The 15535-nt window shown below is 31.6% G+C and overlaps 1 protein-coding gene across 2 annotated transcripts; it reads right to left on the reverse strand.

The window, feature by feature from the left end:
- Positions 1-6225: 6225 nt before the first annotated feature.
- On the reverse strand, positions 6226-14311 carry xcr1b.3 (chemokine (C motif) receptor 1b, duplicate 3). 2 transcript variants are annotated; one of them, XM_087241529.1, is made up of 3 exons: positions 13671-13768; positions 13463-13535; positions 6226-9005 (listed from the first exon to the last, which is right to left on the reverse strand). In XM_087241529.1, exon 3 carries the CDS (start codon positions 8991-8993, stop codon positions 7962-7964), a length of 1032 nt encoding a protein of 343 aa, XP_087097655.1. In that variant the 5' UTR covers positions 8994-9005; positions 13463-13535; positions 13671-13768; the 3' UTR covers positions 6226-7961. The 2 variants fall into 2 exon arrangements, with proteins under 2 accessions (XP_087097655.1, XP_087097654.1); XM_087241528.1 differs by lacking the exon at positions 13463-13535 and having other exon boundaries at positions 13671-14311.
- Between the last annotated feature and the right edge of the window lie 1224 nt (positions 14312-15535).

Below are 15535 nucleotides of genomic sequence, written 5' to 3' on the forward strand. Positions count from 1 at the left end.
AAATTTATATTTTAGTTCAGGATCAATTATGGATATTATTATTATTTTTTTTTCTGTGATGAATTTATTCCTGCGGTGCAAGGCTCAGTTTTCAGCATCATTAATCCAGTCTAACAAGCGGAGTAACAAAATCCTTCAGAAATCATTCACATGTGCTGATTTGATGCTCAAAAGCCTAATTTATATTATCAATGTAACACACACACACACACACACACACACACACACACACACACACACACACACACACGTTTGTTTTTGTGAAAAGTAGGGACATTACATTGACTTCCATTCATTTTATACAGTCCAAACCGTATATTATATTGCCCTCACCCCACCCTACCCCAAAACCCAACCATCACAGGAGTCAGTGTGCAGCTTAACTCTCTGATTAAACTCATCCTGTGAGATTTATAAGCTTTTTGAGAAATGAGGACGTCACCAATGTCCCCATATTACACCTCCTTTTTGTAATACCTGTGTCATACCTTTGACATTATACAGATTTGTGTCCTGACATGTCACAAAAACACGTACATGCACACACACACACACACACACACACACATATCTAATTGTAATTCATTCATTACTTTTCCTTTGGCTTCATCCTTTTATTTATCAGGGGTCACCACAGCGGAATGAACCGCTAACCTATCCAACTTATGTTTTACGCAGCGGATGCCCTTCCAGCTGCAACCCAGTACTGGGTTGCTACATACACTCTCATTCACACACATACAGTACACTAGGGCCAATTAAGTTTATTAAATTCCCTATAGCATATTTGGACTGTGGGGGAAACCTGACCCACGCCACCATGGGGAAAACATGCAAACTCCAAACAGAAATGACAACTGACCCAGCTGGGGCACAAACCAGCGACCTTCTTGATGTGAAGTGACAGCGCTAAGCACTGAGCCCCAGTAACGCCCCTAATTGTAATTTTAAATGTTTTTATTTCAGCATGACAGCATTATTCCTCAAACTTTAGATTTGACTCATTTGTCAACAAGTTTTTATAAATTTAAAATACACTAAATATTAAGTATGATCACTTGTTATAGTATAGGTCAGGTGTGTCAATAACAGAACATTAGAAAAATGTTGGCATTTTATTTACAGAAATGTTTTTTGAAGCATTAATATACACTGATTTTGTGCACAAATGTAAATATATTATCAGTTACACACTTAAAAATGACGTTTACTGTTTGTTTAAACAACTTATTTAAAATGAGCTGAAACAACACAATTCCTGAGTTTTTTTTAATAACTTGTGTTCAATGTTCAATCTACTTAAATTTGTAAAAACTAATTAGCTTAATAAACTTGATTTCTTCATGTTGTCCCAAATCCATTGTGTGCAACCCATCATTTGTTATAATGAAGTTGAAATCCAACATTTTTATTTAAAAACATCTTTTTCAGGATTATTTGATGCCTCATAAGGGAAGTATGGAAGTATGGATCAATTTAATGCTAGCGCACTTACTGACTAAAAGCATTAATTTCTTAATTAAATAACCACAAACCCCAAAACAACTCAAGCAAACATCATTTTTTTGGCTGCATGTTTCCACTTAATTTAAAGTCAGTTGAATGCAAGTTTAATGGACTTGTAAGATTAATTTGATTCAACTTAAAAATGTAAAATGTTTAATTTTATTTATTTATATATATGTATTTTTTTTTTTTTTTCAGTGTAACAAGACTTCATCAGCATAAATGTGCCTTTAAGTAAAGCACTGAACTGCTCTCCTGACTGCCGTCTGCTCTAGGTTTACCTTTTGGGAGTTCGATGAGATCAGATCAGGACAGAGACGGTGAGGGACTTTCTGTTCTTTTAAGTGAGATAAATCAAGTTTTTAAGACAGAAATCGTACACAATCACTAAAGACACTTTGGGTTTTACAGAATGCATTGAGGGGAATGTAGTCTGCCGTCTATCACAGGAAAGTGCAATACTCTATTGATCATGCAGTATATCTGAAGCTGAAAGCATCTATATAGTCATCTGGACTGATGCTTTACTGGCAGATCATCTAAACTACATTTATCTGCCGTCAATTGAAGTGTTTCCAGGGGTCTCTAGCAGGGGGTCCGCAGTCATACCGCAGGGGTTCGCCAATTATTGTTTCATTTCAGAAGTCTTTTTGGGAACATTTTATATATGCAATAAATGAAAATGCTTTATCACTGTAATGTTTAGAAGTTAAAGTTCTGCTAATTGCTTCGTTGTTTCATTCCAAATTAAAAATGAAAATACAGTGCTCAGCATAATTGAGTACACATTTTGAAAATGAATATTTTTATCCATTATCAGTAAATATAGGCAATGTATATTGGTGCATTTAAACAAAACTGATTTAATAAACAGATATATTGATTCAAATAATGTTTTAGTCACCAAACATATTCAGAAATTGAAAGATAATACAATAAAATTCAAGCAAAATTAACAAATATATATATATATATATATATATATATATATATATATATATATATATATATATATATATATATATATATATATATATATATATATATATATATATATATATATATATATACACACAAACTACACAATTTCAACAAAAGTTGTCCATTTTTTTTTTACTTCTCTTGATTTTTCCTCTTTTTTAAAAAAAAAATTATTTAATATTTTTCTATAACATTGAAATTTGGGTGTACTAGTTTTGGGTCCATTATCGTAGGTTATTTTGTTAGATAAGCTCCAGATTTGGCTTCAGTACTGAGTGAATAATCTAATGTAAATGCACAAATATATTATTGTATAGCTTCCTAAATATAAATTTAAAAGATACATTTGTAAGGGGGGAAAATTATATGCTGAGCACTGTATTTGCTCAATTTCTTAGCATAAATGATATCTGCTGAGCTATTTAACTTTGTACTTTTTTATTAATAATTTGAATCTTATTTTATTCATGTTTTTGTTTAAAGATTCGTTTCGTTGTTATAATTTTTGTATTTTTTTGTTTTGAAGTATGCACTTATTCACTTTTGGTATATCCTGTTTTGTTTGCTTTTTTTTGAGCAGAAAATGACAATTATGACCATGATTCAAGTAGACACTGCACTAAAATTTAATTTTGTGTAACTATGTGGAGAAATAAAAGATAATAATAATAATACTAATAATAATACATTTATTTTAGTGCCTTTTCAGTGCTTAAAGACCCTTTACAAGGTGATAACAAAGAATAAAAAACACACACAGATAGCTAAAAGGAAATAAAAACTACAGAACTTAAAGATTGTAACATTCACAAAATAAGTGAGTAGTATTATTAAGATGAGATCAATAGTAATAAGGTTTTATTCAATGACTACAAATGTCAAAATACTCATTAATTGTCCTTTTAAATCTTTAAACATTTGCCACACTATATACTTCAAACCACTATTCCTTATTCTTTTATAACCTGTTTAACACATTAAATATTGCAAAAAATTAATTAACCTAAAAAATTGCAACTAAATTTGTCAGTTTTTTTTTGCTTCTCTTGATTTCTTCCTCTTTTTAAAATTTGTATTTAATATTTTTCTATAACATATACATTTGTCTGTACTTTTTGTACCGTTATTGTAAGTTATTTTGTTAGATAAGCTTCAGATTTGGCTTCAGTATACTGACGAATCTAGCGTATATGTACAAATATAATATTGTACAGCTTTCTATCAAAAATATAAATTTAAAAGAGATTGTGAGGGGTGCGCTTATATATGCTGAGCACTGTATTTGCTCAATTTCTAAGCATAAATAATATCTGCTGAGCTTCACCAAAATGCTTATAATGTAAATCTTATTTTATTCTCATTTTATTTATCTGTTCTTGTTTAAAGATTCATTTTGTTGTTGTATTTTTTTATTAGTTTTAAAATATGTACTCAATTACTTTTGATGCATAATGTTTTGTTTGTTTGCTTGCTTGTTAACAATCAAACATTTTGACCATGATTCACAAAGACACTGCAGTAAAATGTTAAATTGTGTAACCATGTGCAAAAATAAAAGATAACAATATTAATAATAATAATAATAATGGGCTTCAAGTTGGCGCAGAGATCACCTCACAGCAAGACGGTCGCTGATTCAAGCCTCGGCTTGGTCAGTTGGCATTTCTGTATGGAGTTTGCATGTTCTCCTCGTGTTGGTGTGGGTTTCCTACGCGTGCTCCGGTTTCCCCCACAAGTCCAAAGACATGCAATATAGATAAATTGAACATGCTAAATTGGCCGTAGTTTATGTGTGTGAATGAGAGGGTATGGGTGTTTCCCAGTGTTGGGTTGCAGCTGGAAGGGCATCCGCTGAGTATAACACATGCTGGATAAGTTGGTGGTTCATTCCACTGTGGTGACCCCAAATTAATAAAGGGACTAGACCGAAAAGAAAACCAATGAATCAATATCAATAATAATATTTTAAATAGCACCTTTTCAGTGCTCAAAGACGCTTCACGAGACGATAGCAAAATAACAAAGTAAAAAAAAAAAAAACACAATAGAACAGATAGCAAAAAGGAAGTAAAATCAACATCTACAGAACTTAATGATTGTAACATTCATAAAATAAGTGAGTATTATTATATAGATAATAATAACAATGTTCTTGTCAGCCATAAAGCAAAAATAATTTAATAACAAATTAAATGCTCCTTAATTGTCCATTTAAATCTTAGTACTGCGGCACACTATATGCTTCAAACCACTCTTCTTCATTCTTTTATAACCTGTTTAACACATTTTAATCTGTTTTAATCCTTTTTAAATCTCTTATTCACTTTTATTTTCTTGTTTCTTTTATTCTTGTTTATGTAAAGCATTTTGAATAACTATTGTGTATGAAATGCGCTATACAGTATAAATAAACTTGCCTTGCCTTAATTGCCACTAGGCTTTATTCATTTGCCAGGAAGATGTTTTCTTTTCATTTCAAATTTATTATAGCCTAATAACAAAATTAACTTTGGTACAATACCTAAACAGTACCTGGCTGCTCGTCATAAACAAAGTCAGATCCTTTTTTAAGTATAGGATTATTAAGAATAACTTAATATTATAGGCTGATTTTCATGCAAAGCTCAAATAATCAGGCATTTTAGTTTTGTATTTATGTTAGTCTTGTGCTATTGTTTTAAAATAATGTAATTCTGATTAACATCTGAAAATAAAGGGATAGTTCCTTTCCAAAGCTGATATAATATAAGGATGTTTGAAATGCTGTAGTTTATACTAGTAAACCTCATATGCAGTGTCTGACTTGTTGAACACTATTGCCACCTATTGGAAACTAATGGGAATTAACCTTCCTGAACCTGCTGCTTTACTTGTACACTTTTCTTTCCTTTTTTTCTTTTTACTTCATGGCGGAATATTCCCGTCTAGCACACAGAATGCTGTCACGCCGGTTTTCCTTCCGCTTTTTAGTTTCTGTTCCTAGTTCTTAGATCCTCTGTGACACATTACAATACAATGGGGTAGATAAAAACTTCTTCAAAGATCCAGAACCCAATACACAACGTATTCAAAATAATAATAATAATAATAATAATAATAATAATAATAATAAATAGTTTTTTTTAAATATGCGAAGGTATTAAAAAAAAAAAGCGAATTTTTCTTAAGTTTGCCATTATGTTTTGTGATCATTTATAACAACAACATTTTGTGTTTAAAAACCAACATTCAAAAAGCCGTACAAGTTCATGTGGTAAACAAACAAACAAACTCTTAAACATGAAATGAACATGAGGAGTTCTGCCTCAACGATGGATGTGTCCGTATTTAAAATAGCCTAAATGTATACATTGATATAAATCTAACAAGATAGAATCAAAGTGATTAATCTTAAGCAAAGTAACCCCTGAAACTAAGACACATATTAACAACTAATTCACATACAATAACATTTCTATTCAATTTTCCCTCCATTCTCGTAATTTCTCATTTTTAATTGTAGGTCTATTACATCTATTATAGTTTACTCGTCTGGTTTTCTGTCTGTGAGCTCCCTCTGTTGCTTGGATAAAAGAATAACGGTATTACAAGACAGAAGAGTGCTCAATTCTGCGGAAACATAATAGGCCTATGAATGCTCCTTCTTTCTATTGAATGGCGACAGAACGGATCTATCTGTATTTTTCCAAATGTGTTCGCATATTAACGTAATTTGTACATTAAAAAACATTAGTCATATTAATATTGCTGCTTTGAGTCCTTTAATAGAGTCTGAAAACAACAAAATATTCACTTTTGTCATTCACCTTTTCTGTTTAGTTAGCTATTGTAAAATGCATGTGTTGTGTGATGTTATTCTGTGATAACAAACAGTAGAAGCGAAGCTTATATGCTGAAATGGTTTTTAATCAAATTAACTTAAATAAAACGGACTCAAAGGAATAGTTCTTCTTAAAATAAAAATGACCACATAATGTACTCATCCAGACAATCCTCAGTGTGTATGACTCTTTTTTTTTCAGACAAACACAATTGATAAAACGAAACCATATGCCGCTATGTCAACAAAAGGGGGAAAGCCACACCCATTAGTGACGATCTCTGCCTCATTAGCATAGGACGTCAGTCTGTGCAGACACACAGGCATGTGTAGCTCCGCCCTCTTTTAAAAAGCGCACGTTCTTATTCGAAATTAAAGTGACAGTCATTAAAACGCATAATTAGCCAGACACACAACGTCATAAGACGTTAATATTAGGTTAGATTTAGGTCAATGTTATTTTGACGTTCAATAACGACAATAATTGATATTTTGTTGATTTTAGGTTTTGTTGGAAAGTGCCCAAATCCAACGTCGAGCCAAAGGGTGTAGAATTGGCATGAACGAAGGGGACGTGTCCCCACCAGTATCCACCAATTACTGAAATGTCCCTACCAATAATTTAATTGAGTTCAAAATAAAATAATGCTCCGTCAACCCTTAGTAACCTACAAGTGCATAAAGTCAAGTTCGCTACGAGTTCTCTATAATACTATTAACCAAGATTAAACTGAAATTTGGTTTCGTTTTTGGCCTCCATAACTATGAAAAACAATTATCAGGAAAAAACAGTTAAATTGCATCACACGCCTCTCTAAATGTCTCCACATTCATACCTCCTTAAAGCCTGACTGCAGTAAAATCATGAAAATTGACTTTTGCAGCATGGGACATGATTGTTTTTGTATTAATAAGTGTCTATTTTATATTAATAAGTACTTTATTCATGTTTTTAAAAGTGTGGAACAGAATTTGCGCTGTTCAATGCATGCGCCCCCACCAATTTCAAGTGCTAATCTACGCCCTTGGTCGAGCCAACATCTTAAAGCAACATCATATTGATGTCAAATACTGACATTTATTCGTCAGGTATGGCAACCGAAATCCAATGTCTGATAGACATCATATTGGAAACGTCCATACAACATCAAGCTGTAACATCATTAGACATTATTATTTGGTTGTTTTTATTGTGTTGGAAAGTAACCAAAGTGCAACATCTGTCCGACATTGGACAGTGTCGGTCTGACGTTGGGTTCTGACGTCAACCCGATTTTCATTTCCAAACAAAATGCAACGTCCCACAACGTTGGAGTACAACATCAATCTAATGTCATGCTGACATCCTGTGCCTGCTGGGTAGGATGAAAGCCTAAAAGGGGCAGTTTTAAAGACTTACAAAACATTAAGTGTGAGGCATTTTAAGCTGAAACTTCACATACACACTCAAGAGACATCAGAGACTTATTTTACATTTTGTAAAAAGATATAAAATAGTACAAATTTTACAGGAGAGCTAATAATTTGGACCTCAACTGTATGTGTGCATGACTTTTTGATCATTTCATTTTTACAAGTGTGCTTGGCCCTTTGATAGGCCCGACTTGCATCACCCCAACTGTAGTAAGTGTTTACATATTTTCTTGTGACGTAATCAGAGGTGAAATTGTCCCGAAAAGCTACTCCGGCTGCTAAACATTTCATTGCTGAACCTCTGCGGGAGCCACCGGACACGTCTGGACCAGGGCAGAAAATTCCTGTACTTCTTCCCTCCAAAGATGTGCACGAGTGGATTCAGGCAGCAATGGAAATAAGCCAAAATATGAGTGACGCAATAGACAGTGTCCGATAGAGTCTCTCTCAATTCAACGACACCTAAAAACTCCAAGGAGTGAATGAAAAGGAAGATGTTATATGGCGCCCAGCAGATGAAGAATCCAATGGCGATGCTCAGGATGAGGCATACGGCATGATGGCGGTTTCTGCTTTGGATGCGACTCTGATGGATGGTGAAACCCATGCGAGCGTAGCAGAGCGCTATTACCAGGAATGGTAGCAAAAAAAAGAGGATTATCTGACTGAAATACCCAAACAAAATCCAAAACTCTGACCTAGAATAGGAAACACACTGAACTCCATCATATCTGTCCAGAGTTTCACTGAAGATCATTTCTGGCAGACTGAAGCCCAAGGAGATCATCCAGACTATGGCTGATGAGACGTGTGCATACAGTCTCCCACGATTCCCTACGGATGAAGCAAACACCGGATGCTGGACTGCAATGTATCGATGAACAGTCATGACTGTGAGGAACAGCATGTAGCTGTAAAGGCCCAAAAAAATGAACCAACTGAACAGCCTACAGGCTGCAAAACCAAAAATCCAGCCCCGAATGTGATAAATTGTCCAGGGGATCAGCGTGAGGGTGAAAACAAGATCAGAGATGGTCAGATGAAGCAGCAAACAATCCGCAGAGCTGCTCAATCTCACTTTCTTCAAGACCAGCCAAAGCAAAAAGAGATTTCCTGGCAAACCCATGCAGACGATGAGACTGTAGCAAACGGCGCTGATCTTTCCAAACAGAGAGTTCCCCTCCTCTAACACTATCAAAGGGTATTCATAGGTTAAATAATAATCATCATAACTGAAATTGAAGACCTCATATGACATATCTTCATGCATCATGTCGTCTGTTCACTGTAAAAAAAATTATTCAAAGTTGTAACATGTTGGATTGTGTTTTGTGTAAACTGAAAACTATTCAAAAATGTCAAAATGAAAAATATTCAAATTTAACAATATCACATTTAAATTAACTTCTATATATAAACAACGAAATCCAGTGTCCAAGGCTAGATAGATAGATAATAGCTAGATAGATAATTAAGACTGATAGATAGATAGATAGATAGATAGATAGATAGATAGATAGATAGATAGATAGATAGATAGATAGATAGATAGATAGATAGATAGATAGATAGATAGATAGATGGAATATTAAGAGATAGATAGATAGATAATTAAGACTGATAGATAGATAGATAGATAGATAGATAGATAGATAGATAGATAGATAGATAGATAGATAGATAGATAGATAGATAGATAGATAGATAGATAGACAGATAGATAGATAGATAGATAGATAGATAGATAGATAGATAGATAGATAGATAAGACTGATAGATAGATAGATAGATAGATAGATAGATAGATAGATAGATAGATAGATAGATAGATAGATAGATAGATAGATAGATAGATAGATAGATAGATAGATAGATAGATAGATAGATAGATAGATAGATTGATAAGACTGATAGATAGATAGATAGATAGATAGATAGATAGATAGATAGATAGATAGATAGATAGATAGATAGATAGATAGATAGATAGATAGATAGATAGATGGAATATTAATAGATAGATAGATAGATAGATAGATAGATAGATAGATAGATAGATAGATAGATAGATAGATAGATAGATAGATAGATAGATAGATAGATAGATAGATAGATAGATAGATAGATAGATAGATAATTAAGACTGATAGATAGATAGATAGATAGATAGATAGATAGATAGATAGATAGATAGATAGATAGATAGATAGATAGACAGATAGATAGATAGACTGATAGATAGATAAGACTGATAGATAGATAGATAGATAGATAGATAGATAGATAGATAGATAGATAGATAGATAGATAGATAGATAGATAGATAGATAGATAGATAGATAGATAGATAGATAGATAGATAGATAGATAGATAGATAATTAAGACTGATAGATAGATAGATAATTAAGATAGATAGATAGATAGATAGATAGATAGATAGATAGATAGATAGATAGATAGATAGATAGATAGATAGATAGATAGATAGATAGATAATTAAGACTGATAGATAGATAGATAGATAGATAGATAGATAGATAGATAGATAGATAGATAGATAGATAGATAGATAGATAGATAGATAATTAGGACTGATAGATAGATAGATAGATAGATAGATAGATAGATAGATAGATAGATAGATAGATAGATAGATAGATAGATAGATAGATAGATAGATAGATAGATAGATAGATAGATAGATAGATAGATAATTAAGACTGATAGATAGATAATTAAGACTGATAGATAGATAGATAGATAGATAGATAGATAGATAGATAGATAAATAGATAAATAGATAGATAGATAGATAGATAGATAGATAGATAGATAGATAGATAGATAGATAGATAGATAGATAATTAAGACAGACAGATAGATAGATAGATAGATAGATAGATAGATAGATAGATAGATAGATAGATAGATAGATAGATAGATAGATAGATAGATAGATAGATAGATAGATAGATAGATAGATAGATAGATAGATAGATAGATAGATAATTAAGACAGATAGATAGATAGATAGATAGATAGATAGATAGATAGATAGATAGATAGATAGATAGATAGATAGATAGATAGATAGATAGATAGATAGATAGATAGATAGATAGATAATTAAGACTGATAGATCAGTCTTAATTATCTATCTATCTATCTATCTATCTATCTATCTATCTATCTATCTATCTATCTATCTATCTATCTATCTATCTATCTATCTATCTATCTATCTATCTATCTATCTGTCTATCTATCTATCAGTCTTAATTATCTATCTATCTATCTATCTATCTATCTATCTATCTATCTATCTATCTATCTATCTATCTATCTATCTATCTATCTATCTATCTATCTATCTATCTATCTATCTATCTATCTATCTGTCTGTCTGTCTGTCTGTCTGTCTGTCTGTCTGTCTGTCTGTCTGTCTGTCTGTCTGTCTGTCTGTCTGTCTGTCTGTCTATCTATCTATCTATCTATCTATCTATCAGTCTTAATTATCTATCTATCTATCTATCTATCTATCTATCTATCTATCTATCTATCTATCTGTCTGTCTGTCTGTCTGTCTGTCTGTCTGTCTGTCTGTCTGTCTGTCTGTCTGTCTGTCTGTCTGTCTGTCTGTCTGTCTGTCTGTCTATCTATCTATCAGTCTTAATTATCTATCTATCTATCTATCTATCTATCTATCTATCTATCTATCTATCTATCTATCTATCTATCTATCTATCTATCTATCTATCTATCTATCTATCTATCTATCATCTATCTATCTATCTATCTATCTATCTATCTATCTATCTATCTATCTATCTATCTATCTATCTATCTATCTATCTATCTATCTATCAGTCTTATCTATCTATCAGTCTTATCTATCTATCTATCTATCTATCTATCTATCTATCTATCTATCTATCTATCTATCTATCTATCTATCTATCTATCTATCTATCTATCTATCTATCTCTTAATATTCCATCTATCTATCTATCTATCTATCTATCTATCTATCTATCTATCTATCTATCTATCTATCTATCTATCTATCTATCTATCTATCTATCTATCTATCTATCTATCTATCTATCTATCTATCTATCTATCTATCTATCAGTCTTAATTATCTATAGATATATAGATAGATAGATAGATAGATAGATAGATAGATAGATAGATAGATAGATAGATAGATAGATAGATAGATAGATAGATAGATAGATAATTAAGACTGATAGATAGATAGATAGATAGATAGATAGATAGATAGATAGATAGATAGATAGATAGATAGATAGATAGATAGATAGATAGATAGATAGATAGATAGATAGATAGATAGATAGATGGAATATTAAGAGATAGATAGATAGATAATTAAGACAGATAGATAGATAGATAGATAGATAGATAGATAGATAGATAGATAGATAGATAGATAGATAGATAGATAGATAGATAGATAGATAGATAGATAGATAGATAAGACTGATAGATAGATAGATAGATAGATAGATAGATAGATAGATAGATAGATAGATAGATAGATAGATAGATAGATAGATAGATAGATAATTAAAACTGATAGATAGGTAGATAGATAGATAGATAGATAGATAGAAAGAAAGATAGATAGATATATAGATAGATAGATAGATAGATAGATAGATAGATAGATAGATAGATAGATAGATAGATAGATAGATAGATAGATAGATAGATAGATAGATAGATAGATAGATAGATGGATTATTAAGAGATAGATAGATAGATAGATAGATAGATAGATAGATAGATAGATAGATAGATAGATAGATAGATAGATAGATAGATAGATAGATAGATAGATAGATAGATAGATAGATAATTAAGACAGATAGATAGATAGATAGATAGATAGATAGATAGATAGATAGATAGATAGATAGATAGATAGATAGATAGATAGATAGATAGATAGATAGATAATTAAGACTGATAGATAGATAATTAAGACTGATAGATAGATAGATAGATAGATAGATAGATAGATAGATAGATAGATAGATAGATAGATAGATAGATAGATAGATAGATAGATAGATAGATAGATAGATAGATAGATAATTAAGACTGATAGATAGATAGACAGATAGATAGATAGATAGATAGATAGATAGATAGATAGATAGATAGATAGATAGATAGATAGATAGATAGATAGATAGATAGATAGATAGATAGATAGATAGATAGATAGATAGATAGATAAGACTGATAGATAGATAGATAGATAGATAGATAGATAGATAGATAGATAGATAGATAGATAGATAGATAGATAGATAGATAGATAGATAGATAGATAGATAGATAGATAGATAGATAGATAGATAAGACTGATAGATAGATAGATAGATAGATAGATAGATAGATAGATAGATAGATAGATAGATAGATAGATAGATAGATAGATAGATAGATAGATAGATAGATAGATAGATAGATAGATAGACAGATAACACTACTATCACATTTTAAATAAAACATATTGTCATTTTGAGTTTTATATTTTAGTTTATCCATGGATGTGTAATTATTTATTCAGCAGAAATCAGTATCAGATTCAATACACAACTCTTCAATACAATGACTTGTCTTAATAAAACCGAAAGTAACCAGCCAGAGTAAAAAACATTTATTCAGTACACAATTGTTTCATTATGAATATAATACATGAGTCATACTTGAGTCATAAGAACCTTCATAGGAGTCATACGTGTCGACTTTGATAGAAGAATAGAATGTCTTTTATTGTCACTGTACACATATACAATTTACATTAGATACATGTGCGATGAGATTAAGTAAAGATGAAATAATGTCAGAATTATTGTTGAATGAACTGATCATTTAAAGCCAAAGACAAAAAAAGCAAGCAAGAAAGAAAGGTACCTCGTTTGGTGTGGTGAATTGTTCCTTCAAAAAGCGACGTTGTCCGTCAGAGAGGAATGAAGAAATCATACATGTTCTGCATGTTTCACACTTCACTTGACCTAAACATGTCCAGCCCACTTATTAACACCAGTCTCATTAACACACTCATCTTCTCTACCAAACAATTCATCTATTATACTAATGCTAAATGTGTAGAAACAAACATCTGGAGTCACATCTGCTCTTCGTGTTTTCTAAACTCGGATTATTTACAGATAGATACATGTATACCTCTATGGGAAAAAGTCAGAGAAACATTCAGTGAATTTCTCTGTATTTATTAGCTATGATGGGTTTAAGTAAAATGAGTATTTGTTTAGTTTATAAAGGCCTGATTAATACACTGTAAAACCCAAAAAGTTTAGATTACTCAAATTATTTGAGGAAACCGATTGCAGCAAACCATTTAGGCTCAAAAACTAATCCTAATGAGTACTGTGAACTTAATCCATTTGAGTAAACAAAGCAATTTGAGAACAGTAAAACCCAAAAAATTAAGAGAACTCAAACCAAGTACTGTAAAACCCAATAAGTTAAAGCAACTCAAACCGTTTAAGGAAACCGATTGCTACAAACCATTTGAGTTAAAAAACTGATCTATATGAGTACAGTGAACTTACTCCATTAAAGTTGAAATAATGAGGTATTTAATTAACTCATTACCTTCAACTCTGAGTTTAAAACTCTTTTCAAATGAGTAGAAGTAACTTTCAGTAGATTTTGAGTTAACTACACTCATCTTATTTAATGATATTGACCGTTGGGTTTTAGAGTGCACTGAATACTGTCATTTAGATGATTTATTTTTAGAGCAAAAAAAAAATTCAAAACAAAAGCAGAGCACATTAACAGCACATTTCATCAAAATTGAGTTAAATTCTAAAATCAGCTTATGACTGTTCTATCAAAAGTCCCTTACTTCAACTTTGTCCCATTTCAGAGAAACAAGTGTCACAATTGCTTTCACTTCAAAATCCAAGCTGGTGCAAGAACTTTAAAGACATTTCTATTTTCATTTTCAGTGTCTGCACTCAATTTGTTCAAACTACTTATTTAAAATGAATTAAAAAAAACAATTCTTGAGAATTTTTGGGACAACTTGAAAATAAAGCTGGCCAATACACATTTAGATTTAAAAGAAATATCCTAATATTAAAAAGGATCTTATCAATCCTACCAATGATTGATCAAAACAAATGCCTTTAAATAATAAACCCTAAAATATAAACGAGATTAAGAAAAACACGTTAAAGTTAAGATGAGAAATATTGTTATAGAAACACTTTTGACTGCTTTGGGAAATAACACTCGTCGTAGACCTCATGGGATGACTGATTGTGAAGGAACGTGTAGTCTGCCACATTCGTTACCCACGACATGTCAAGATTTTATCAAGACAAAATTGCATAATCTGATGACACGGTGACTTTTGTAACTGATAATACAAATCTTGTGATCTGACGGGGCCTTTAATTGTTTATGTTCAATCTACTTTAATTTGTAAACACTAATAAGGTAACTAGGTGATGCAATGGCGCAGTGGGTGGCACGTTCGCCTCACAGCAAGAAGGTCGCTGGGTTGCTGGTCGATCCTTGGTTTCCCCCACAGTCCAAAGACATGTGGTACAGGTGAATTGGGAAGGCTAAATTGTCCGGAGTGTGTGTGTGTGTGTTTGTGTGTATGTTTCCCAGAGATGGGTTGGAAGGGCATCTGCTGCGTAAAAACTTTTTATTCTGCTGTGGCAACCCTGGATAATAATCAATAATTAATTAATAAAGGGACTAAGCCGACAAGAAAATGAATTAATGAATAATAAGGTAAC

This window comes from Danio rerio, chromosome 2 (assembly GCF_052040795.2).
Source record: "Danio rerio strain M-AB ecotype USA chromosome 2, GRCz13ab, whole genome shotgun sequence".
Lineage (NCBI taxonomy): Eukaryota > Metazoa > Chordata > Actinopteri > Cypriniformes > Danionidae > Danio > Danio rerio.